At 38.3% G+C, this 27,899-nt stretch overlaps 1 protein-coding gene across 1 annotated transcript in view; it reads left to right on the top strand.

The window, feature by feature from the left end:
* kiaa1549la (KIAA1549-like a) overlaps window positions 1–25,482 on the top strand; it is a 36,634-nt gene extending 11,152 nt beyond the window's left edge. The window contains exons 2-22 of the mRNA XM_079450222.1: window positions 4,500–4,850; window positions 5,199–5,798; window positions 6,843–6,958; window positions 9,394–9,616; window positions 9,788–9,921; window positions 10,043–10,211; window positions 10,971–11,030; window positions 11,426–11,577; window positions 11,723–11,894; window positions 12,567–12,727; window positions 15,413–15,597; window positions 18,337–18,464; window positions 19,128–19,252; window positions 20,469–20,707; window positions 21,184–21,313; window positions 21,803–22,171; window positions 22,315–22,412; window positions 22,689–22,828; window positions 23,009–23,160; window positions 23,327–23,393; window positions 23,653–25,482. Coding sequence (XP_079306348.1) covers window positions 4,500–4,850; window positions 5,199–5,798; window positions 6,843–6,958; window positions 9,394–9,616; window positions 9,788–9,921; window positions 10,043–10,211; window positions 10,971–11,030; window positions 11,426–11,577; window positions 11,723–11,894; window positions 12,567–12,727; window positions 15,413–15,597; window positions 18,337–18,464; window positions 19,128–19,252; window positions 20,469–20,707; window positions 21,184–21,313; window positions 21,803–22,171; window positions 22,315–22,412; window positions 22,689–22,828; window positions 23,009–23,160; window positions 23,327–23,356 — 3,734 coding nt within the window. The 3' untranslated portion in view covers window positions 23,357–23,393; window positions 23,653–25,482. The remainder of the gene's footprint in view (window positions 1–4,499; window positions 4,851–5,198; window positions 5,799–6,842; window positions 6,959–9,393; window positions 9,617–9,787; window positions 9,922–10,042; window positions 10,212–10,970; window positions 11,031–11,425; window positions 11,578–11,722; window positions 11,895–12,566; window positions 12,728–15,412; window positions 15,598–18,336; window positions 18,465–19,127; window positions 19,253–20,468; window positions 20,708–21,183; window positions 21,314–21,802; window positions 22,172–22,314; window positions 22,413–22,688; window positions 22,829–23,008; window positions 23,161–23,326; window positions 23,394–23,652) is intronic.
* Window positions 25,483–27,899: the final 2,417 nt, after the last annotated feature.

The raw sequence follows: 27,899 nt of genomic DNA, 5'->3' as shown, positions 1-27,899 counted from the left end.
GATGCTATAAGCAGGTCGTTTGTAATTTTAACGAGCGCAGTTTCAGTGCTATGATGCGATCTAAAGGGTGACTGAAATTTTTCGTGCATGTTGTTATTTTGTAAGAAAGAGCACAACTGAGTGCACACTACTTTTTATAGTATTTTAGACAGGTATGGGAGATTTGAAATCGGTCTATAATTTCCAAGTTCATTTGGATCTAAGTTTGGTTTCTTGATTAGAGGCTTAATGACGGCCATCTTAAAGGGTCCTGGGACATGGCCTAGATTAATTGACGAGTTGATAATGTTATAAATGGGCTCAATTTCAACAGGTAGTAACTCTTTTAATAATTTAGTTGATATGGGGTCTAGTAAGCAAGTTGTAGGTTTAGAAGTTGCGATAAGTTGAAATAAATCTTCCTGTTTTATAGGTGAAAAACGCTGGAGCCTTTGTTTTGGAGCGATGGTTGGTGCTAATTCATAGGACAGATTTGGAGGTTGAGTTTTTAAAATTTTGTCACGAATGTTTTCGATTTTCTCTGTAAAATATTTCATGAATTCATTGCTACCGAGGTGCGGTGGAATAGCCAGGTCAGGTGGTGTCTGTTTATTTGTTAATTTAGCAACTGTGCTAAATAGAAACCTTGAATTGTTTTTGTTGGTTTCTATGAGGTTACGAAGGTGCTCAGCCTTTGCTGCTTATAGTGCCTTTTTATAACAATTTCCACTCTTTCCACGCCATTTTAAAGAATTCTAATTGCGATTTTATCCATTTGCGCTCTAGTTTGCGAGTTTCTCTTTTAAGGGCGCGAGTGGTGCTATTGTACCATGGTGCAATATTTTTCTCATTAATCTTTTTTGACTTTGTAGGTGCAACAGCTTCTAATGTATTAAAGAAAATAGTACCCAATTTCCTGGTCATGACATCGAGCGATTCTTTATTTATTGGTATGGTTATTAAAGGAGTCAGATCTGGCAAGCTCTTTGTGAAGCTATCTTTAGTAGCGGAGGTGATTGTTCTACCCTGTCGATAACGAGTTAAAGGGCTGATTCCTGACGTGCGCAAAGTACCCATTATAAGATAGTGATCGGTGACATCGTCGCTTTGAGGCATAATATCTATATTGGTTAGATCGGCTCCGTGAGATATAATCAGGTCTAGTGTATGATTAAATCGATGAGGGGGTCCTTTAATGTGTTGTATTACCCCAAAAGATTGTAGTAGTTCTGTAAACGCCAGTGCTAATGCATCGTTAGCGCTATCTACGTGGATATTAAAATCTCCGACAATTAGTATTTTATCAACGTTAACCAATAGGTCCGATAGGAAGTCCGCAAACTCTTTCAGAAAATCAGTATAGGGACCAGGGGGTCTATACACCAAATAATATATAAGCAATTTCCTTTAAATCAATTCATGGCAGAATTTTCATTTTTTTGGGGTATCCCTTTAAGATCACAAAATAAAATATAGCTGCAAGTAGAAATTACGAGGACAAGCCCAACCACGGCCCAAAGGGAACATTTTTGGAACATTACGCGCTATACGACAATGGATTGACCTATCGAAAATGTTCTAATAACTTTTTTTCTGCAGTGTCTCTAGATGTTGCATATAAAATGTTTTGCAAATCGGGCAAACCATTAAGGAGGAGTTAATGATCAGCACGATCAGCAAATTGTATCAGCATGAGCCAAGGGTTTAGAGGAAATTTTAATTTTGTTTCTAGGATATACGGTTCAAAAGTTATAGGGGAAAACGTTTGAGGAAGTTTGGACTGTTGGTGGCTCTATGGAGTTTGGGTTAGCGACTCCATATTTGCCATGATAACCTCTGAGAATGTCCTATATGTCTGTGGCACATTTCACAACTTTCCCATGTACGCTTCTTTAGGCTGCTATAGACTTCCATGGCAGAAGAAGAAGCGGAAGAATAATTATAGGAACACTAACAGAAGCAATAGGCTTCTATTTCACTTCATGGCTTGACCCCCTAATTTCAGCCTAGTGATCCTTAACTTTTGAACGATAGTGTACATTGCATGTAATGTACTGCAGGATCAAACCCGTGATCTTGGCTGCAAGCTTCACACACTCCCAGTTGAGCTAAAGAAAAAACACCATTTGTTCGTTCTTTATGATAAATGTAATGATGATGTTACTTCATCCCATGCCACCACAACAAGATTCAACAAAAGCAGATGGAACCTATGAATAGACCACGGACACGGATCTGTCCTGCTGAAATGGTGTGACTCCATGCTTCAGTTACCCACACTCCCTTGTGGGCTTCAAAGGCTTTGGCCTGTTACCCATCAGCCCCCTGCACCACCTGTCCTCATAATAAAGAACGTCCACGTGTTTCTAGCCCTGTGATCATCAGTTACATTAATGGAGGGCACAGTACCCTCTATAAAAAATGTCTTAAGTCTTGAACAATTGATATCACTGATTAGAAAGCATCCATATGTAGAACCATACGAGGACCATTGGAGACTGTGCACTTGAGAACGGTGATGGATGAGGCCTCTTTGGCATTTATCATACTTCCAATCGGCTCGCTCCAGTCTGCCTGGTGGTAGAGTTTGATTGGCTCGTATTGGAGTCACATGACCTGTTTCTGAACTCGTCGTGGGTACGTAAATCTTCAGGCCTGGCAGTGAGCACTTAAGTGTACAAAGCCATCAGCAAACCTTGTCTTCCTGTTCAGAGGAAGTGCATCGATAGGGCGCTGGGTTGGATCTGCATCCAGATCCCATTCGCCCAAGATCTCATCTTCTCTCTCGCTGCCTGTTAATCAGGACAACCCCATATGTTGTAACTGTCAGAGCAGGTGGTTATCTGTTGGAGGAGAGGAATTCAACGTGACCGCAGAATCTGCGCACACACATACTGTACACTGTACGTGAGGGAGGATAAGTAAAGAATATTTAAACACGGTTGCGTGAAGTCACCCTGTAATAACATCACTCTCACCGATGACTGTGAATTATTTAGTTCGCTCAACGTTTCGGAAAAGAAAATCACGGCGGACTGTCTCTAGATTGCTGAGTGTTGACAAGCCGTTGGGAGATGATTAATATCATGTTTAATCGACCTTTACAGGCTTTTACTTTATTTTTATCTGGGGGAGCGTAACATGGACAGAGTCATATACAGTTAGTGACTTATGGACATTAATCATTAAACCTTTAGCCGCAGGACCAAATTAGAAATGTGCTGGGGTGCTGCAGGCGCTTTGCCTTTTTTGCTCTCTCTGTTTCCATCTCTGTCTCAAATACATTGAGAGCAGTTTAATAGCATGCATTATCATCAAGGCTGATGTAAATAAAAATGTGTGCCTTTAGGTTGACCAGCTCAATGCGTAGAATGCAAGCTGCTAAGTACAAAGAAACCAAAACATTGAAATCTTGCTTGGCTCTTTAGATTTTATTAGAAATATTAGGTTTTACACTGAACCATTCATTTTAAAGGTGAGTAAATATAGATACAGTACAAATAAGACAATAATTTATATACAGGAAAAACTACAGAGTTTAAAGTTAGCATAGGGCAGATTATTTGGTCTTTTTAAAGTCCCAGTGAAATAAAAAGTACCATTTCTATTTTTTCATTTAATATTACAGTGTTTATTGTCAAAAGCTTACCGGTGTGAGTCATTTTCTTTTTTAAATGAATTTGCCATTATAATCTTCTGTTAAAATCAGAAAATGCACTTCCGCCCTCTAGTGACTATCCATGTGAAATTATGTAAATTATACACCTTGGGCGGAGCATCTGTTAACTCCTCCCATTTAACTGTCAGTCTGCTGCCAGTTCCATTTCAAAAAAAAATTTTTATACGTCCAATAAATTTTCAGTGAAAAACACAAGGGGACTTCGATGTTCAAGTTCATATTGAAATCTATGATTTTCAATTGCAGAAGTTGTTTTCTGAGAATATTCTGAGAAATCCTGAAACATTCTAAATCTCTAAAAAGGAGACGCATGGTCTGTTAAAAACATCACTTTGCCATAGTTTTACTGCAAATACAATGGATAAAATGTTGTTATTGTGGTCAAGATTATTATGGTTTACTAAAATTATTAAAACATTTTGGTTCATTGAAATCAAATTAAATGTCGGCCTAAATGTGATTTGAAAAAACTAAAACCAAATGAACATTTGAAGTGTTGCCTTAGCAACCAACTGAAGTAAGTTTAAGTTGAGGCGCAAAATTGTTAACGAAAATTTTACTAAAACTGACATAAAAATGTATTTAATATACAAATAATAAATATACACTAAAAAGACTAATATTAACATTATAACTCATTTTAAAATAAGCATGTTAATATAAATATGTAAATATAAAAACAAAAGAACTGAAAATACAACCATGATGACTCACTGTGGTGAAACCATAGTACATTTATGGTTACTATGATTTTACTCCATATAAAACCAAAAGACTTGTAAGGGCCATATTATACCAAAATGGTAAACGTTAATTTGTTCCACCTTTTTCTCATCTCCAGATGAAGGAAAGCTTGAAGCAACAGGACGCCCCCTCAGTCCTTCCCAGCATTCAACCGGACCTCCAAACATCTCTGTATCTCCAGCACTGCTGGAGGAGGAAGATTTTGCCTCGCAGTTCCACTCCCTACCAGCAGGGGCAGACAGCGCAAGGGAGCAGCCCGTGTTCTCCTCAGTGCAGACTCTGCAGGTTGCAGAGACAATGCCTCAGGCGCTGGTGCATTCTCTGCCCTCCCCACCCGGCAACAGTGACAATCGCACCAATCAAAAGTCCCCCGAGGAGCCGGCCATCAGAATGCCAAAGCCCCAGTCCCCAGCACAGAAAATCAACAGTGACTTGACCACTAGTTCAGGTACCACAAGGTGTACGAAATACACGCTGTGTACAAAAGTCTTAAAGATTGAGAAGTCACGTATTTGAAAGGGTTTCTTCACAGGCACTTTGCTGACTCGATGTTGTGGTGATCCCTCCATCATCATTTCTTCTTCATCATCATCCTTTTCAAGGTCGTTGTGTTTGTTTGTCATCCTCATTCTTATCATCCATTGTGATGTCAGCTTCAGTCATCCCTTTAATGTACATTACGACCAAGCCTGTGTATTGTGAATGCATGTGTCCTATGTGTCTATCCTGTGACCTCAATGTGTGATCTCACTTCCTCCTCTCAAGGTTGCTCACTCTGTCTGTTCTTTGCTTTTAGACGGGACCCTCGGCGAATTCCCCAGGAACCCTGATCTGCCCACTCCTCCACTATTTTCTTTCACGAGCCTGCCAGAGACGGACGCCCCTCTCACCGACAATGCGATAACTTCCGTCTCTGTTTCCTCTCCCCCGCTCAACGTCACCTCTCCTGAAAGCACTGAAAATGGCTTGACTGTCGCGTCGACACGAAGCAACTCCCACACTGTGAACGATGAAAGCCTCCAGCTCACCACGGTGACAATCACAACTGTCACGCCGTCAGCGGTGACATCACTGACTTTGACACCGCCCACCGTAGTTTCCACAGCGAAAGAGGTCGTGACTGCCGCGCCGACCACCACAACCACCAAAACGACGACGGCCGAGACGGAACCGCCTACAACGACAACAACCACCACTACAACCACTCTGCCCACCACCACCACCACTAAAGTAGCACCAACCACCACAACCACCTTAGCCATCACGACAACAACCAGCCCTCCTCAAACCATCACATTGTCTACCTCCGGAAGCACAACGGTGGAACCGAGCACTCCTCCAACCGAAAGCTCTATTTTGTCTTGTAATGTGACTGAAAGATTATGGCTGAAAACAGGTGAGGCTTCTGTTTCATGTTTTTTTTTATTGCATGCGAACACAGAATTGTATTAATTGTAATAGTTCACAGCATTTTGCTGTCACACAAATAAATTTGTTTGTAAACATTATGAAACCGGTGTAAAACAGGGTTTGAACAACCCTTACCACACATAAGTGTACTTCAAGGTCATTTTATTAGGTATACTTGGGCAAAGTTCAAGTATATTTCATGAAAACTTTATTATAAGTTTACTATACTACTAAACTGATATTGCTAAGTATACTAATATCAGTTATCATGTACTATTTCAATACTACTTTAGGACAAAATTGGCCCACTTCTTAGTTAATTATAACAATAATAATATAAGTATACTTGAAGTGTAACAGTGTTAAGCCTTGAGTATACAACTAGTTTACAACTTATATTTGTTGTCTGTACTGCAACTATACTACAAGTAAACCGATAGGAATAGTTTACTTGTTCAATACTTGCAGCAAGTTTTCTGTAAAGTACTGTAAAGTAAACACAACTACAAGACAAGTATACTTAGCCAATTATGGTTAGACTTATTGTCAGAACAAGTCAAATGACTTTTTTATACTATTTTAAGTAGTACATAAAAAGTAGGCTTGAATTCAACTTTCTTATTGTTTTATCTTAAAATAAGTATAATACTAGCAAACTTGAACAGTTTATTTTTGTAAGGGATGGGTATGTCAAATAATCAAGATGTTATAATATTTCCTTATTTTACAATAACAGTAATGAAGAGTTATGAAATAACTTAAACATTTAGACTCTTTATATTAATATTATGTTTAGCTGACTTGAACAGAGCCTTATATAAAACTTGATATATTACTTGAAGGATTAACTTCAGTCATTTTTCTCTCTGAAATACTACACTGACATCAGATGCACTTCACCGAAACCAGCATATGTTCCTCACAAACAGACATGTTTACAGGCATGATCTCCTCTGGTGGGTTCTGTGCTGTTTTCTGCATCTTGAAAAATCATGACCATCATGTGTGTGTTTTGTCATTCTGCCACCAGTATTGTCCATCCAGATGAGACGTAACAGGCTAGAAAACGGAATGAGACAGAACCTGTCTAAAGGCTTGACGCAGGCACTACAGAGAGCGTTCAACGACAGCAACATTCATGTTCAGGTTCGTATTGCGTGTCGCATCTCGCTGAATGATAATTGGACGTCAGATAATCTTTTATGGCATCCATCACAGTGAAGTAGAGAGGTCAAATTGCATTATGGGAAAGCAGCGTGCATAGCATATATAAAGTATACATATTGTTGAGGCAGTTGTGAGTCGTGTGGTAATGTGCCTTTCCAACCCTACTGTGCAATACGAAATGAGAAATAAAAAAATAATCAAAAGAATGAAGCGGAACAGTTTGTTGCCATTGGAAACGCACTAAAATACAGTATGTCTTGACTCAAGAAAAACACATTTTTCCTTTTTTCAGCTCTTACCCTTGACTACAATTTGGTAGCAAAGAGATAATCACAGTCCTTTGAACACAGTCTGCTGGGAATTGTCCAATTGTATTATGGGAACTTGTTTTTGATCGACCCATTTAAAGCTTGTATAGGTGCAGTATGTTTAGCCTGCATGAGACTGTATGGAATATATATCTATAGTTATATAGTTATAGTTTTCAAGCACCGAGATCAGCCTGTTTTATGAAACACGTGGTTTAAAGCCTTAGGAGCATTCGTTGCCTGTCTGTCAGGGCGTCTTGTCCATAAATAGCACAGCACTGCTGCTTGGTGCCTCATACTGCAAATAAAGAATCCATATCATGGTAACAGCAGAGACGGGGTAATGAGGAGAGCTAAGACAGACATAAAGATCCATTTAAATAAATGTACTGTTCAGAGGGATAGTTCATTCAAACAGTTTTATTCTGAAGAATGTACGGGATGTTTAGTTTACTGTGAATGGGGACCGGAGCTTTAAAAAATGAAACTAAAATCATCATAAATGTGACGTATACAGTTTTATGACTTCAATGTGGGTCTGTGTTTTACCCAAAGCTGTTACATAACTTGAGGAGACAGATGAGTCATATTCGTGATTTTTGTGGTAATTTTGCGTTATCTTGAAACCTCCATTCCCCATTCATTTAGTAAAACTGGCTGGTTAGTAGATTCAGATAAATTGACCTTCAACAGAAAAAAGTCATGTTTTTGACTCACATCGGGGCGAGTAGAGGAAAATCGTTGGGTGTGAACTGTCTCTTTGAATGTAAATAAAAAGTAAGGAGATGAACGTGTCTATTACAACCAGTGGCGAGTGAATCGACTGCCACTCTTTCTCTGCCGTTCTTCTCCTCCTTCTCATCTGTCCATCACATCAAGGATTCCGTATCATTACAGACTCTGTAGGTGACAACACAATCACCATCTGCATACAAACACAGCGTGTGTGGGTTCATGTGGAAGAACGGGGGATGGTCGATCGGCTTGGCTCAATATGATCAAATTTATTCATGTGGCATTTGTATTAAAGTGCGCTTCAAGCGCTTAACAACAAACAAAGCCAGTAAGAGCATTTGTGGGGATCTGGCACTTTAATAATAATTCAACACAGGAATTGGTAATGAAAGTGTGTCGAATTCACCCAGGCGTATAATAACAAGAGACACTCATAAAATATAGATTTTGTTTACACTAGTGTGAATTTTACTGTAGTCAACACAAGCACTTTGCTTACACAGCTACTTAATAAATAACTTTAAACCTTGAAGTATTGATTTTTATTCATTTTATTATGATTATATTATTGTAAAAGAAGAATATATAAATGATTTTAAGTAAGAATGACCTGAATCAGAATATAGTATACCAAAGGGCGATGTACTGTTATTGTATGACCCTGTTTGCGAAAGCCAGATAAAGTCTTTTAAATGTAATCTTATCTAAAGATATTTTTCAAATTAAAGGTCCAGTGTATGACATTTAGTGGCATCTAGTGGTGAGGTTGTGAATTGCAATCAACGGCTCACTCCACCCCTCCCTTTCGAAGCACTACGGTGGCTGACACAGGACTAAGATGCTGTCACGTTTTCGCTTCTTTGCTTAAGGAGACAAAACGCGCTCTGTCAGTTTTGGACTTCTGTAGGAACAACAGAGGACCGGTGTTGTGTGTAGATAGACAAACCACATTCTAAGGGAATAAAAACGTAACGCTTAATGCAAGGTCTTTATACAGCTCTGAAGACACAGTTCTGTATATTATATTGCATTTCTGTCAATCGATCCTCCAAAAAATGACACACAGCACCTTAAACTGACAAAGGCCATTTAAAAAATTGAAATAAGACAATTTATGGGTTTTTTTGCAAAATGCATTTATTTCAATATTATAAATGAAATTTTATATATTCTTTCTTAAAATTTATTATATAATATAATTTACAGCAATAAAGACATTTTCATAATTTTTAACCACATTTAATGCTCCATCTCATGAATTGAATAATGCTTGAATAATGCTACTTTCATTTTAATAATGGCAGTCATGCAATAACATCTATGTACTGTATATATTAAATAATTATGACTGATTTTGCATGATCTTTCTAGTTCGAAAAAGATATCTGCACCCCTTCTAATGTGACCGTGGGCTACCATGTCTTGAGAGGGAACACCGTGATCATAACTTCTGTTGTTATGGACGCCTTGTCATCCTACGGCTTTGACAAGCTATTGGATAACATCAGAGAGTTTGTTCCTATGGTTTTGGCCATCCCCAAACCAATAGCCCCCTGGATGCCCAGCCTTGGTGTCCACCTGCAACTCAAAACAGGTGAGATTCATTATTTACATCGAGTGTGTCTTGTGAAGAAAATCTAGAAATGTTGGTCGTCTAGTTGTTTTATTGATTGTTTTATGGACTAACATCACATTTTAATCCAATAACTACAACTGGAACTAACATGTTAAATCTATTTTTGTTTAACTCTTTATTTCTATAAAGTTCTTAGATTTGTCGGGCCATCCGATAACATCAAGTCTTGCGGTTTCACCCAAATGATGGAGCACCGGTTGGAAAATGTGTTCGCTGAGGCACAGGAGAAGGTGGAGGACTCTTACGGGACTCTTTCAGTTGAGGTAGTTGAACTTGAAAACAAATTTTGATAAACGACTTACCTTCAGAGAACTGATAACGCCGTCCCCTCTGAGGACTCGTTTTTTGGACTTGGACTTATAGTTTGTTTGTGTTTTTGGACAGATTCTGAACACATATCAGACTGGGAATTCATTGGCAGTTACTCTGGTGTATGTAGTGTGGAATGGCAGCGCTCCTCTGAACGGTACCGCTGCTAGCGGCCTGCTTAACCAGCTGACTGCCGAGCTGGTGGGCTACTTTCTCTTTTTCCCCCCACTGATGATCGCAGAACGTAAGTTCTTGCTAATGTTTACTGTTTGATGTTGTGTTTACAGTACAGTACCCGCACTGCTTGTGTTTACATGTTAATATAGCCGTTTATGTTTATTTCTGTTTGAATCCGATACATTTTAGTAGCGCAGTGTTGATTCATCTTCCAATGATCTTCAGTTTAAGAGACATATTGTAGAAATGCATAGAATTAGAATATTATCATATCAATTCTTTAGATATTTTTAAATGGGTAGTCAAATGGCAAATACTTATGGGTAGTTCATTTTCTGTGGTAACATGGTAAACTAAACAAATATTACATGAAAAATTGACCTTAAACAGGATCATGGTAGTGCTTTTTTATAAATATTATGCATAAAGTCTGTATGACCTAATTTGGTGGGACACTACTGTACACTGAGTATTTGTGCATATTTGTTTAATATTTCTATATGTCTTTTATTTTAAATAAGCGTTTGTAAAATATGAAAGGGAATGGTTCACACAAAAATGAGATCCTGTACATTAGAACTGCATGATATTAAAGAAAAATTGGATACTCCGTTTTTTAGGATTGAAATCTCTCAATTATTGCAAGCCATTGCTATATGCTTACTGCAATATGCACATTTGCGATATTTCAATATATCTTGCAGCCCTAATTTACACCTCATAACAACGCCTTGTTGTTTGACTTTTTAAATAAAAAAATATATTTGTTTTTACAATTTCTGTCTTCCAGTACCCGTTCTCACTATCTTAACCTCTTTTTTCACAGCTCTAGAGTACCATAACCTTAACACTTCAGTAGCAACCAGAGATTTCTGGGTGGTCACAGGTAATTACCTTAATGCTTCAGATATTTGTCAGCGTGTGTTATGTGATTAAGTCCTGCCTGTGTATTTTTTCTCTTCTTCTAAACACAGAGAGCCTTTTTCTCCTTGTGGAGAAGTATTGATGTATTATTTAGTTGCCCCATCAACTGATTTGGAGAGATCACTCTGGATCCGAATATCGAGTGTGAAAAAGCTATTTCTAGCTTTAAAGAGAGGCTCTCGCACATAATGTTCTTTCCGTTACCTTAGCTTGCCCTGCTGTCGCTTTCCATTCTCCACTTTTGTCCCTGTCAGAATCCTCTTCAGTAAGGTCAATTCTGCAGTAATTGCAGTTTTTTAGATTTAAAGGGTCAGAATGTTGAGGCGATATGTCACCTCGCGCTCTCTGTGTCTCCAGTCATTCAGGACGTTGACAGCTCTTCTCTTGAGGGGAGTTATCAGAGCTTCGCTAGCCTAATGGAGCAACGGCTGGCCGAACTCTTTCTGGTTGCAAGTCGACACGGCTTTCGCTTCAGGAGAGCCGCAACCATGGGTGATTACACTGTCCAGGTGTGCCATCGCCAACACGTCTGTCTGTTATGTGACATTGCAAATGTAAAGTCAAATTACACCATTTTTGCACAAGGCAAGTGCGCTAACATTATAAATGAAATATTTTGGAAAAAAGGACACAAAGTGTCTGTGTCTCCTGCAGATGGTCAGCATCCGGCGACTTCCTGGTCCGAAGAATCCCGCTGAAATGACCTACTACGTACAAATAGATGGTTCTCCTATAACGGGCACCTCTGCGGCTAAAACCCTAAACACGGTGGACTCTCAGACGATGGCTCTCACGTTGGGCTACTTCGTCCAGGTTCAGGCAGAACGTAAGTATACATTTCATTTCATGTGATATGACGTGCCTTTAGTATCCTATATTTTGTAGATGTTGTAGATCGAATCTGTAGCTGTATTACATCAACTTTCACAAAAAAAGAATAGATTTATACCGACAATTTAATGAGTATTTAGCATTGACATAATAATGCTAAAATGCTCTTTTACTGTTGCATCACGCTTGTGATAACCAAGAGAACATTCTGAGAACGTTCCTTTTTGGCAACCACCTAACAGCCATCCACAATACCATAGCAACTGTCTGGCTTTCTTCTTTTTTAATCTAATTCCATTTATTAATGCAACAGCAGATGACTGAAATGTATGTATTATTAACTGTATGTATTAATAACTCCATCTTACACTAAAATGAACTGGAAAATTCTGTGTTGACTTAAAAGGAACACAGAGGCTTGTGGCAGACTTGTTTTGCCTGAGACCAGCAAAGCCCCAGTTTTGTATGAATGAAACACGATCAGGCCAGCAGTGGGGGTTTAATCTCCCAGATAAGAGCCACAGCCGAAAGACAGATTCAGATCATTAGGAGCTATCTGCAGACAGTAGGAAACAGAGGGATTATTGTAACAGTGTGTTCAATGAGTACTGAAACTGGCTGAAATGATGTGTCAGCATTGATTTTCACTGTGTTTGTGTGTATTCAGCGGTAGTGAAGAGTTCACCCAGTAACCTCTGGATACTAGCAGTCCTCATACCAGTGTCCCTAGTCATGGTCATGGTGGTCATGGCGGTTGCCATCATTTGTAGGAGAAACCGAACCGTCTTCAAGACCAGCGCGTTTCGCAGTTTCCATCCCCGCACAAAGGTAGGCACTTCTGAACCGTTGTCGTCTGGATGAACAGACGACAACATTACTGTCTTTTCAAAGCTAAAATAATAATGTCAGCATCGTATTACTAAACACATTTAAGCTGTGTTGGTGATGTCACACTGACCACTCATTTTGACCAGTTCTAGGCCTAAAAATAAGGGTGATTAAAACAAAAATTTAATTCTATAAATATAATACTTAAAAATATAATTAAAACAAATCTAAATAGATTTTAATAAAGATGTTTTTTATGTATTTAATTCGAATGAATTTGGAATCATTTTATTTAATTTCTCTTTAATTATTAAATTATTTATAAAATCATTACTGATTTATCATATATTAAAGTCTGTAATTTGGAATGCCAAATTTCACATAAATTCCCCTCGTATGTCCTCCAACCTTGTCTTCACTGCTTTTCCTGTCCAGACCTCATATCGGAGAGATGGAAGTTATCACCACCAGGTATTTCGGCCTTGTGCACGGTGCTTGGCTGCATGTTTATAGCTTGTTGACTGTGCTTATGGGAAATGAGTCCATAGGGGCTCATAAAGCTGTTCAGTCCAGTCAAGTGAATTAAAGATATTTTTGTTCTGCACAGCTCAAATATCTCAGTTCCATTTGAAGTAACAGGACAGGGAATAGACAGATTGGGAAAGTAATATCAAAGTAAAATCAATCTGTTTAATATCTTGACCATTTCTCATATGAGATTAAATAAAGTTTAAACGGAGGCTTCTGTTTAAAGGGATATTTCACTCAACAATTCTGTCATCGTTTACTCACCCTCATGTCATTTCAGACCTGTATGACTTTCTTTCTTCTTCAGAACACGACAGAAGATGTTTTGAAGAATGTTGCCAACCAAACAACATTGACCCCCCCCCATTGACATGCATTGTATGGACACAAAACCACTAAGACATTCCTCAAAATATTTTCTTTCGTTTACCACTGTCAAATTTGTCATATACAGATTTTAAATGACAATGAAAAATGATAACAGAAATTGTATTTTTGGGTGAACTATTACATTAATTGTTCTGCAGCGTTACGTATTTTCAAGACACTACGAAATTTTTCTTGAAGATACAATGAAGGAACAATGTCTCAAACTGTAATCGATTTACTGAGGTACTAAGAAGAAGAAGAAAAAATACAGGGCATCTTTTCTGCTATTTTGACATGTTTCTCCAGTTTGGAGTAAATTTATTCGAAATTTGGGCGAAATATTGTTACTAAAGTTTGTTCCCAGGATGAAACAGAAATTATCGTTTTACCTAACCACATTCCAATAAATAGTAGTTTCAGAAAAGCTGAAAATCACTTTCTCTTATTTCTTCTTATGAAATATTCTCTTATTTTTTTCCCGCTGCTAACAAACTCAAAGCTGATATCTACTGTACATGAAACCTCTATAAGCTATAAAAGAGCAAAAACATTTTCCTTTAGGCGAATTGAAATATGCTAAATTTCTATAAATATTATTTGATTATTATTTTCATGTTTGGATTATGAGGAATTAAAAACAAATGCAACCCAAATGGAGGTCAGGCCACCCCAAATGAAGAAATCAGGCCACCCCAGGCTGAGCAACACACCAACATGGTTGCGTTATTGGGCAAAGTTTAAATAGCAGGACTTTTAATTTAAAAATTAACCCCCCCCCATGTTCAAATGCATATGTAGGTAGATATATCTATAACTCCACATTAGCTTACTTTCTGATCGACCTATACTCCAAAGGTGTTGTTTTTACTAATATAAAACGAAAATATGCAAATCAATTGTAATTATGATAATCGCCTCTTTGATCCCAAACCCTCCAAGCTGTATTCTCTGATCTACGAACACGCCTTACTCCTTCCCATTAAGATCTCCTTTCAGGAACATAATATGCACGTGTAAAGCGTTCCGGTTTCACCAAAGCGCTCCGTGTTAGTAGTACGTGGGAATTTGAGAAGGTGTATGAGTCGTGTAAGGATAGAGAATAGAGAGCCAGATAGCTGAACTCCACTAATGATCGAACGGGATCAATTGCATGTACTGTGTGTCTGCGTGCCTGCTCTGTGATTCGACCTGTCGATGTGTTTGGTCGTGTTTTCCTGGCTTGTTTGCTAAATGACAGGTGAGTAACGGAAAGATCAAGACTTTCAACTGTAGCGCTGCACAGTAAATCAGATAGAAATTGGATTGAACTGAGAACGTGTTTATGAAACGCACTGTGGTGATTGTGACGTGCAAAGCCCCTGAATAATGAATTGCATTCTAGTGTTAAAGGGACAGTTCACCCAAAAATGAAAGTTCCATCATCATTTACTGACCCTTAAGTTGTTCTAAATCTGTATACATTTTTCTGTTCTGATGAACACAGAGGATGATATTTGGAAGAATGCTTGTAACAGTTCTTGGCCATCATTGACTACCATAGTGGAGAAAATGACAATGGTAGTCAAAAGTGCCCCAGAAGAGTTTGCTTTCCTACATTCTTCAAAATATATTATTTTGTGTTCAACAGAGAACAAAGCCATTTGCACAGATTTAATGGTAAGTAAATGAAGACGGAATATTTTTTTGGTGAATCGTTCCTTTAAATATTGTGCATAAATACAATAGCCAGCTGATGTAAATAAAAAGGCAGTTTTGAAAATATGATGTAACGCTTTCTTCTCTATTCAGCCTGTGCAGGGTTTCGACTATGCCAAGCAGCACATGGGCCAACAAGGTGAAGAAGGTGGTCTTACTGTTACCAAGGAAACACTGGTCCTATCCCTGCCGGTACGGGACGCTCCTGTGACCCAGGACAGGGTGTTACAAGATGGGACAGCATCAAAAAGACCCCAGTCGACAGAGATGCACCTCAGGTGAGTGCTTTGAAAGTGAAACAAGGAGCTACGAGTATTTTTAGACGGACCAAATGGAATAATGGTATATCGCCCCGAATCTCTATAGAAATCCAAAGCCTTCAAAGACTGAACCTCATACATTTTTAAAAAGCCCTCTCACCCGATATGACCACAGACTACTTATTTCTGCTGTTTTTCTTATCTCCCTCTGAAAAATCATCCGCCAGTATGACGTATAATTAACGTCAAGCAGATTGAGGTCTTAAGTATTATCCGCTGTAAAAAAATCCATATCTGTAAGTGCCAAGGAACAAAAAATAACAGACTTATTTTGGGAATACGGATGAGGAGAGGTAGCCGAACAAACCAGCAATCCCTCCAACATCTAAAGCATTTCATTCTTCAGATTAAATGTTTAGCGTGTTGCTCTCTGTTTGCTCTGCTCCCGAGTCATTTCTTTATTACACAAAGAGACAAACCTCCCAAGGTATAATTCTCACACCGTGCGGAATGCAAATGAAAAGCGGTGGGAATTTTTCAGCGTTCAGAGGTCTCGACGCACAAGCAGCTTTTCAAGGTCATTAAAAGCCGCCACCTCGCCTCTACTGCTGGGTTACTTATTCACTCGTAAATGCGCCTTTACGCCGTACGAGGGATGATGATGCGTCAGCAAAGAGCGCTGATCCTTAAACTCAATGCAGCGCTGTCTCCTCAGCATCTCTTTCTCCGTCACTCTCGGCGCTTATTAGCAGGAATACAAATGCATGCTTTCTTTTATTATTTCTCCTGAGTGGCTCGATTAAAAGCGAATGAGCCTGCGGAGAACCGGGCTGGGGAAATAATAATTTGCAAAAAGCAAATGCAGTAAATATGCAAATATGCGGGGTTAAAACGGTTACTGGCAGAAAACCTGGCAGAGATAGAGACAGACAGAAATGCTTAGAAGAGGTGCATGCTGGGATGCTAAGTATGCTCACAGCCACAGAATCATGTATGATTCAGTGTGCCTGTAGGCTTGATGGACGAAGCATTCTCTCTCTTTCTCTCATCTGCCTGCCTGCGTTAGACCTAGATTGTGTGTGTGTGTGTGTGTGTGTGTGTGTGTTTGTGGTAGTGAGTCCAGCAGGGCTGGGTGTTATGTGCATGGCAGATTGTTGGCACGTAGGGATAGGAGATTAGCAGATTTACTGTAATATGCATATTTTGTTGACTGTGCTTTATTTCCCTCTTCTCAGTGAGAGAGGTGTTTTGAGTGAAGCGTTGCATTTATTTCTGACTATTTTGATGGAATAACTAAATGTTCCTTGTTCCTGTATTTGTGGTGAATTGCTTTTAAGAGCTTTATAGAAATTATATTGTCAGTTTCTCACATTTATGCTTCCAATTTGACATTTGAGTGATTAGTTATAAACATTATCCATTTAGCTATTCATAGCCTTTGACCTTTGCATATTATTTTATATTATGTGATTTTTCTACAGCAACAAAAAACATCAGTCCCCAAAACATCAGTCATTGTTGAATCAATGTTGAGGATCACCAATTGAACTTTGAATCAACAATAAATCAATAATCTTTGCTATCTGGGCCTGCATATGTTTTTCAGCATATATTAATTAAGCAATTAATTGTGATAGTTATTTTATTAAATTTATAACAATTTATAATTCATACATTTTTTACACATTTAAATGAATTGACAGTCCTATATGACATTCTATAGACGGTTTTAAAGCAACAACATAAACAAACCGGTACACATCCGCAAAGAAGATTATTTGGCGAGCAAGTTAAAAGTATGTCTAGCCAGTATTATTTTGGGTCACCAGTAGATGAAGCGTTACTTGGCTAAACTTTAAAAATGACTCATTCAACAAATAGTTTATTTTAAATATATATATATGTACAATAACATTCAACAAAATATGTATTTAATAGAATTATTATACAATCAAATAATAATATAAATCTAAGAAAATATAACTAGTCATATTATTAGCCACTAGCCAGACGTGGTCTACAAACACAGACCGGTGTGCGTCCGATGAAACTGCCTATACGTATAATGCTAAGTAATGCTTTTTTTCGACAACATGCAACAAAGAACGCTTCCTCACATTTTTCAGTCTTTTATTTTACATGTTGTGTGTTTGTCTGTAGATGTCTGGTGTCACATTGCCTTATTTGCGCCTGAATGCTATTTATTCAGACATAATAATGCTTTGGTCTAAAAGAGAAATATAAAAAAATAACAATAAATGCATCATCTCCTGACTACAGAAACATCATATGTTCAGTTCATCTAACTAGATTCTATGCATTGCAAGAAAGCTTTTATGCAACAGACATTCATCTCATGAGACCAAACAACATTGTCTCGATTCTCCAATTAGTCATTTGGCCTAAACACGGCGTCCTTGAATATCCTTAGTCCCATCAAGTTAATGATGATATTCATGCCGTTGCCAGCATTCTCTGTAGTAATGATAATGTGTAGTTCTTACAGCGCACATGATGATATTTGGCTCACCATGGCTCATGGTGGTTGTTGCTCCACGGTGTAATTTATTCTGTTGTTTAATGTTCGTTTAAAAGACACATCGGATGCTCACCCCGCGGTGGCGTCCGCTAAACGACATCATCGCAGTTTAATGCAGGTTAACAGGGGCCAGAGGGCCCTTCGAGTCAGCTGTTAACCCTGCATCACACCGCATGCAGTAGACTTACCATCGCCTCTGTTGCCATGGCTACCCACAGCAGGTTGCCAAGCGAGGACGGGTCTCTTTCGAGTAAGGAATCCGGGAAGCTCAACACGGGAAGAAGCTCCACAGCTCGAAGATCCACGATACAGAAAGTGCCCAAAGAGGAACAACACGTAAGAAATGGTGAGAGTAACATCCTCGTTGGTTCTTTCACGAAGCCCATTGTCCTGTTGTAAGAAATTCCGTTTTAATGTGTTTTTTTAGAAAAAGTGTTTTAGTGTTTTGTAATGTAAAGTGTGGTCCAAAAGTCTTAGACAATTTTATTGAAAATTTTATTTGAACCTTAAATTTTAACCTGAAAATGTTAGGATAAAAAAATATACCATTAATAAATAAATAATAAAATGTAATATTCTGTGTTTTTGGGTCACATGGAAAGATTTAATTTTTATTTTACCATGTTAACATGAATCATCATGTTTTACCTCAGGTTCATGATGTCATTAACTAACCAAACACTAAAAATATCAGCATTTTACAAACATGTTTAATACAATTTCACTTAAGCAATAGTCTTGCTTATTATATAATATTTCATAAAAAAATTACCAATTAAAGTTATTTCTTTTGTGGACTAGAAATGTTTTGCAACAACAGTACAATCGTAATATTTTACACTACAACAATATACCATATTATACTGTTAGACCCCCAACCCATAAATAAGGGATTGTTCCTGTATCGGGCTAGTTTCTAAGCCTACAGAGCATATACAGCGCAATGGATCTTTTTCACTCTCCTTGTAATGTAATTTGCATTGCATTGGTCTCCTGTGTCTTGTTGCAGACCATTATGACTCTCTAACCGGCTCTTTACGCCTCATCACCATCAAGCCTATGGCCGCCCCCCTCAACTATTCCTATCCGGACTCCTCCAATCACAGCCAGGACTCTGTCATGATGAATGGAGAGGTGAGTTTGCTGTTGTTATGGAGACAGGGACATCTTATTTAAGATGCTTTTCTTGTACCGTATTTATGTACCGTACATATGCGCGATCGAGGGCCTGTTGGTACTCCCACAAGTTGTGTGGATTTTCCTATATCTGAATGCCAGTCTTTTACAAAGTTTGTGCTGAAGTTGTGTGATTGTTCTGTCTGACCACCCGTACAATTGTATCATAAAATGCAAATGCATACAATTTTGAATACATTTTTTTATGTATATAGAATGTAGGAAATTATTTGAACACGTGTCCACACCAAGCGGTAACATTCCAATCTTTCTCATGAAGCCAACACAGAAGTGACCTAAACTGGAATTCACCGACTGGCGGCTACAGACTGGCCAGTGAGGTCATTGAGGCCCATATTAAAATGGGCAACTTTACAGCAGAAAAAAACTTGTCTACAGCCAAGTCCAAAAAAAGATTTTGGTCTATATAGCTAATTTTACTATTCATGACAACTGTGAGGAGGGTGAATTATTTCAGTCTCACCCATTTAAATTATATTAAGCCTTAAAATTAAAATTCAGAAAATGAGGTCCCACTTAAATGACAAGTGGTTTCAGCAACCAGGCGCCTCAGCTTCAACCACATCCCGCCTATATTCCCATTCTCAATTTTCCAGGAGTGACGCGCTGCTAAAATGGCAACAGCCGACTCCGCCCACTTTAAGCTTCAAAACAGCTCCTCAGAAACCTACGGGGGATGTCACGCACACACCAGACATGACGCGTGGCATTTAAAAAAGTAACAAATATAGAATTCGTTGCAACACATTAGTGGTCTGGTGTGGATTTCATGTTCCACATTTTATTGCAAACGTAAAACTTTTTATGATAATTATTCAACTTAAAAAATGTCAATTTACATTTTATTGAAATTATAAATTTACAGATTTATTTATGTATTGTTTTATGTCAAGTTTTATTGAGATACATTTCGGGATACATATCTTAAACCTTTTGCATTGTTTTATGCGATATATCAAATAAATAAAAAAGGTTCCATTTTGGGGTGAATTAACCAAACACTTACCAAAGCACAATTGCTTTTACCATGTTTACATTTGTTTTTGCAGATTTCTCCCAAAAAGTGCAGAATTTACTATGAGTTGCAAAACATCAATCATGTTTTATGGTTCTTGTCTAAAATCATATTAAATAACACATTACACACCCACAGGTTAACGTGGGGCTAAAGCAGAAGTCAGACATCGAGCACTATCGCAATAAACTGAGGTTAAAAGCCAAGAGGAAAGGCTACAGTGATGGTCCGGTCACCAGCAGCAGTGGGAGTGGCAGCAGTCACATGTACAGTCATCGAGACCGACTGAGACGTGAGAATGCTTCCTTGGACCTGGAGGATCTGCGGGAACCGAGCGAGGACAGAAAGCCCTCCACTTACGTAAAGTACCGCCGGAGGTAGGTAGGGATTTTATGAGTAAAAGCAACCCAAGAATACTCAAAGTAAAAAACATAATATTGGACATTAAATGCATGAAACATGAGAAAACATTCAATTTATACATGGCAATACACTACTGTACAAGTGGAAATATTGTTTCTTTCAATTATGTTAACCTCCAGCAATGCTCCTTGGTTTTTTTGTGTTTGTTGCCTTGGTAACCAAAAAGTTCGAGTCTTTTACTGAAGCTAAAACTAAATTTCTATTTGTGTTGCTTATAAATGACAAAAATGGTGACTGGATAGCACGAGCAGATCTCTTGTAATGTCACTAGTCTGCCATTCGTATATAAATCGAATCTATACTATATCGTATAGCCTTCCAAAATATTTAACATTAAAATATTATATTTATCAGAATCAATTATTTCAATATAGGGCTGTGTAATAATAAAACAAAATCCCAATAAATAATCTTGATACATTCTCATTAGTGATTCTCACAGGGAACCTGCATATTGGAGCAGGCAGTCTCTGCACACCCCGAGCCCAGTGGAGACAGAGATGGACATGTTAGTCATGAGAGAGAGATCCAGGAGGGGCATCCGCAACAGCGGCTACGATGTAAGTTCTGCCAACCCCAGTGCATCATGGGACCCCAAACATTAAAGCCTGACTGCTTAAGAAGTCTTTCATTGTAGTCTTGCTGTGCAGTGTGTCATTCACAGTTATGTACATAAGTAGAGAAACAAAACTGAATTATTAAAGTTTAAAGAACTATTAAAGTTCGGTGATGTAAATTGGAAATTCGATAATGGATATGAGTGACGAATGTGCTGAGCATCTAAATGTGCTGAGCATTGCGCTTTAAGGACAGACCTGTTAAACGGATAGTTCACCCAAAAATGAATATGTTGTCATCATTTGTTTACCCTCACGTTGTTCAAATCTGTATATGATGTGAAGCACAAAGAAGATATTTTGAGAAATGTTTCAGTGGTTTTTTGTCCACACACCGGAAGTCAATGGGAGCCAATGATGTCATACATTTTTGGAATGAAATGGGGGTGAATAACTGATATTCAAATGTGCAACCCACTGTATAAACACCAGGGTGAGCCCGAGCCGTTCGAAGAAACAGATGTGGACCGCCTTCTCAGTTCTCTGGGTTTCGGAGGTGGCCACCAGGTCAAAGGTCACTCCGACTCTTCCACTCTGAGCTCCCAGCCGTCCATTGACGAAGTGAGACAGCAGATGCATCTGCTCTTGGACAATGCTTTTGGCCTGGCCTCCGCCGAGCCAGCACCAAGCAACCACCACCACCATCACCACCACCCTCACAGCGCCTACAACCCCAGCCACGCCAGCCCCTACATGGACGGAGTTACCAGCGCGCCCGGCACTATGAACCACCCCAATGGAGCACTTCAGCGGGGCTCCTCGTTTGGGCCGGATATGCACCAGTGTAGCCTTCCCAAACCAGTGAGTGTTGTGCTTTGACTTGCAAGGATAAGATTTTAGTCAGGAATTTAGTTTATGCATTATGGGGATGCATATGGTAGTGATGAGGCATTTGATTGGCTGTTGTGGTGGTGGTAAATGGGTTGATGTGATTGGCTCAACAGGGATTCAGGTTTACCCAGCTGCCTGATATGGGTTTGGGGTCCCCACCTCCCCTCATCCCCCCAAGAAGCGGCGCCCCACCTGGATCTTCACTAAGACGGTGAGGGGAACCTTAAACATACACATTTGTGTCTACTTGTTTCAATCATTTAATCATTTGAATAGAAACTAATTAAGGTGACCCTTCACGTTGTGTTTGTTTATACACATTTTGTGTCGTGAGATTGCAATGGCTAGCCTTCAATAAAAGATGCTTTGCGGGCGACTGCATCGAGGTGTGTTATGCGGTTCTGTGGTGACGTTGGCCACCGTTTCCCCCTCGTGGTGTGATTAGAGTATAACAAGACATCCTTGAATTCCTCTTCTCTTGTTTCAGCTCCACACCAGACATGAGTCTAAAGCCCCGAGTCTCAGAGGCCTCTGAGATAAGTCAGCACAATGGCACCCCATACCTGCCGATCAACCGAGCTCCGTTCCCGGCTGTTACCGTCGATGAGTCAATGACAACCTACTCAGGTTAGACTTCGGCCAACAACCATTTGCAGAGCACTGAGATCTGTTTTGATGCTGTACACATCCGTTTTAGTCACTTATGTATATGTATTCATGGTCTATGTTTCCAAAAAAGAAACTGTACAGCATCACTCCATCACTGTGATCCAAACGCCAAAACGTCTCTTTACGACATTTTTGCAGGAAATCCGATGACAGCAGTATACGCCATATCTGCCAACCGCCCTGGCTACTCTGATTACTTTGTCCTGTCTCCACCGTCCTCGTACCGGAGTCCATCTTGGATGTCCTACCCTCCAGAGCCAGAGGATCTTCCACGGCAGTGGAATGACACGGTAAAGGCAAGATCTGTTTACAGTACTAACATTAATCGTACCCAACGGCTTCTAATGTAACACAATAAATTGTGATATCACGACCCTTAAAAAAATTGTTTATTTAACAAATACATTATCTGGTTTGCATTAAGTAACATCACTTTCTTTTTTAAATGTCTTGCAGAACCAATGTCACCTGGAGACCATCTGCTGAAATGAATTCAAATGTGATGTTTAACAGACACAGAAAGGTTACCTTAAACTTTTCTTTTATTACCTATTCCACCTGCCACATGAAAGTAACTTGTCATTAATAAGAGAATGCTACTCGGTTCACAATCTTGTTTTGAAATAATTTCCTCAAAAAGAGTTATTGTGCTATTTTCTTAATATAATCTAAGGCAAAGACAATCATACATTTTATTGTGTGGCTGTTTAGGAGCAAGTATTTGTTTATACCATGATGCCAATGTTAAAACAACTGGACAATTGTACCATTGTCATTTTTAGGGCGCGTACCACCAAAAATAATTGTTGCCTACTCTGAAATTATGGATTCAGAAGCCCAACTAACCTCGGCGGTCGGCTGAACAGCCAACCGGACCAGGAGCCACAAATCCGCCTGCCGGTCTTAGCCGGATACAGCACCTGTTATTACCCAACGTCCCTAGTGAGGGTCAATCACAACCTGACGCAAACAGGTTCCCTCACTGGCCAAAACTGTGTTTTCTTAAAGCTTTTTCAAATTAAGAAACAAAATGTTGTATCTTATGCAGGTGGTTTTATGTGTTTCCAACAACGAGTTACTAATAACTAAACCACATTTTGTTCTGTCTTGTGCTATATTCTAGCTCTGTGTCTTTTGCTCTCATTCATGCATTTTTAAAGAAAGCAGGCGATTCTGTTTGTGCACTCTGTATGGCTTACTTCAAAATAATGATTGAATGATGTAAAAGAAACATTTGGAGGGATGTAACATGCTGTATTGTATCTACTGTAGTCACAACAAAAATAGTGCTTTTTCTCTTTTTCTCAAAAATGCCATAGTTTATGCTGTATTAAAGTGTTTCACAATGCAGAAGCGATGAAAGGCACGGACTGCGTTTTGAAAGTTTAGTCGTGGGAAGATAGCCATAGTTTAGTTGATAAATACACTGGAAAACTAGTTAACAAAGCCAGATGCCAGGATGATAGGCATGGCTTTTAAAAGGGATTCGTATTTTTCCTAGCCTTTTTGTAATTACGTAAAAAATAACTAAAATGAATATTTCTATTTTATTGCCATAATGGTACAAAAATGTTTATTTCGGAAATTAAATCTTGAGAATTATATCTGTTATATCAATACACAGCATACACCAAAATTCTCCAAATTGACTTTCAATTAGAATATATAGCAGATAGATCAAATTCAAACCCGTTGCATAATTTGTTATGAAATAATCTCTCCGTTGTAATAAGTACAGCGTGGCATGTGTTCTTAAGAGAATGGTTCTAATGCATGTAGTCTGGACATATGAATTTTAAGGGCTTTGTATGTGAAGCAAGTCCCATATTTTCTTTGGGCAGTTATAGAACGGAATATTGTATAAAAACAGACATACACCGCAGAAGTATTTCATTAAATAGTTGCTGCCTGTCAATGTACTTTTCTGTTTCAGGCCATTTGCATATTAAATGTCTTTTGATGACATCATCAGATTATGAAGATTGCAAAAGCATTACATACTGTGTCGTGTAAATTGTTAGAAATGCCACAACTGTTTGATTTTGGTTGAAATGAACGTCGTCCTTTTAGTTTGGTGGTGCGGGGATGTGCAAATATATTAACTGTAATCACTTTATTGTTCCTTAAAGTGTTTTCTTTTCATATTTTTATATTCATTGAATCACCATTTTGGCCAACAACGGAGGACATTCTGCTCAAATAGTTTCCGATGTAAAATATTGTGCTTCAAATGTAAAACAAAGAAACAAATGAAAACTAAAAAAAAACTAAAAACTATAAGCAAAACGAACAAAAAAGCCTTGTTGTAAACCTCTGTGAGAAATTGTGTAATATTCATTATGTGTACTTCGTCATAACTAATGAGATGTTGACATTTTTTTCGGCTTATACAACACCAAACTTCAGATGTACTGTATAATTCCCTTTATTACTGTACAATGTTTGTTTTAAATGGTATACTTGTTATGTTTTTTTCTTTTCTTGTTGATTATTTTCCTGAGCATAATGTAAAATAACCATCGTTATAAGGGTTTAACTCTTCACAGGACTCATTTTTGTGGGTTAAACACTGAATCAAATATAATAAAAACTGAGAAAAAATTTATCATGATAAAAAAACGTGGTCTGTATTGTTCTATGTTCCAGTTCTTGGAGCACATATCATGAGAAATCTAATTTCCCTAGATATTTTATGGCAAAGTTCATAGACTTGCGTAAAGAGAACACACGGTAAATTTCATAATTTAAAACTAATATTATTACCAGTGATCTGAACTTCACTGATTTTCATTAAAAATATCATTATGAAGCATCAGCTGTGTTCCATTAAAGCTATTAAAGGTCCTTTATATTCTGTGTTTTGGACCTACTTTTAGTGGGATTTAATGGTGTTTTATTGGTTCCCATCTACCAGATATCATCCCGCTAATAGAAGCCAACGCATTTCCAATCGAGACCCTTATAGTTTCAGTTAAAACCTATAAAATGTCTCATAAAATCTATTTTTCAGCAGGGCTGTCTAGAGAGAGACTGTGAAGCGGTTCCCACCAGTCCACTAGAGGGCAGCTACAGACTTTTATTTCAGTAGTTGACCCCAAACTTTCTTTACAGTTACATTTACATTTGGGCATTTGGCAGACTCTTTATCCAAAGTGCCTTACAAAGCATTATCCTATACATTAGTTTCTAAGTACACTAACTGATCAAATCTGCACACTTTCACAGTCATTTTAGCTGTTTCTTTTGAGTATCAACACCCTGCTGAAAACAATATGTGACCCTGGACAACAAAACCAGTCTTATGGGTCAATTTTTCGAAATTGAGATTTTTAAATCAACTGAAAGCTGATGGTTAAGATTTTTATTGATATATGGGATGTTAAGATGGGATAATATCTGGTGGAGATACAAGAAAGTAAAACTCTGGAAGTAAAGGATGCAAAAAAAAATTTAATATTGAGAAAATCGCCTTTGAAGTTGTTAATCCGAGGCACTGTAGCAGGCCATCCACTCACAAAAGTTTTTACATATTTTGGGTTGAAAATTTACAAAACATCTTTATGGAACATGATCTTAACGAAATATCCTAATGATTTTTGGCATAAAAGAAAAATCTATAATTTTGACCCCCATGTATTTTTGGCTTTTACAAAAAAAATTCCCGTGCTACTTAAGACTGGTTTTGAGACCCACAGAGACAGTTTCAATTGAAACCAATACGATTCCCATTATAACCTCTATTTTATAATATTCTATTCCCATTATTCCCTATTTTGTATTGTAAATATTAATATGAATAATATAAAATAATATATTATTAACAGTTTATTTTCTAAATTTGGTATTGTGTGGTATCTGTACATATCGTATTTTTGTCGACTACCCATAGATACACGATTATAAATACAAGATATGTATACAGTTAATTTGAATAGTACAGGTCAGATCATTTGATAGTTTAATTTTATTAGAAATTATATTTCATATAAATACTTCATATTCATATCTCTGTCTTTAGAACAGTCCGAGACAATCTCATTGCCCTCTAGGCGAAACAAATGAGATATTGTTTGTCGTTTTCCAGACAACCCTAGATACGGACTGAGGCCTATCCAGAAATGTGCCATAGATCGTTCCTTAGTGCCATTCTTCCATCGTTTGCTGGTCTTTGGGTTTGTCACGCATGTTTGGCCCCAAGCTTAGCTGGCTTGTGACCCACAGACAGAACAACTTTACATTAGGAATGGGCTACAGCTATTGCACTGTTGTCAAGGGTGTAAATAAAGGTTTGGAGCTCTTTCAAGCTCTGCTGGCTCAGCTCGTGCGGTCTGCCTGGGAGACCTGGTGTAATAAGAGATATTTAATCGGCTCTTTCAGTAATTAATGTGCAATCACTGCAAGGAAAACAAATGGGAATTGCACAGCACTCTGCAAACGATCGAGTGGAGGGTATCAGCCACTCTTGAGGATTTACGTTTCTGCAGAGAGAGAAAAAATACAGTTTAACGTCACGCAAATAGGGCTGAAGTGATTCTAAATGAGGAATAAAGCCATAAAACGGCGTAATGTAGATGCAAGCATGCATTTTCTAACATGATTGGGGAGTCAAAACTTCATTCGGATCCCCGAGGCATCAGATGCCTTTGACATTCATGTGGTCATGCAGGGATGAGAGGTAGTGATACTATTAACCAAAGATGTTTACATTTGAAATATGCCAGAAGGGTGTTTGCATTTTAAGTGGCTTCATTTGGCACCGTCCTTTTATTTCTGAAACCCTAGAAACTACTTGAATCGGTTAAAACGCAACACATAAAACCTACTTTGAGTTGCGGTCCCTGTGGTTAATTGCGGCTCTTTTCAATATTTAATATTCATGGAGCTGTTTTGGAAGCTTATAATCTATTCACTTTTGAACCTATAACCTCAGGATCTTTAGGATTTACTTTCCTCCCCAGACACAAACTTTCAGCTCCCTGTGAGCACACATAGACGTATGAGTTTAACTTAGCGTGTCTAAGATAAACCT

This window comes from Barbatula barbatula, assembly GCF_947034865.1.
Source record: "Barbatula barbatula genome assembly, chromosome: 25".
Classification (NCBI taxonomy): domain Eukaryota; kingdom Metazoa; phylum Chordata; class Actinopteri; order Cypriniformes; family Nemacheilidae; genus Barbatula; species Barbatula barbatula.
This window is presented reverse-complemented; position numbering and strand designations above follow the sequence as displayed.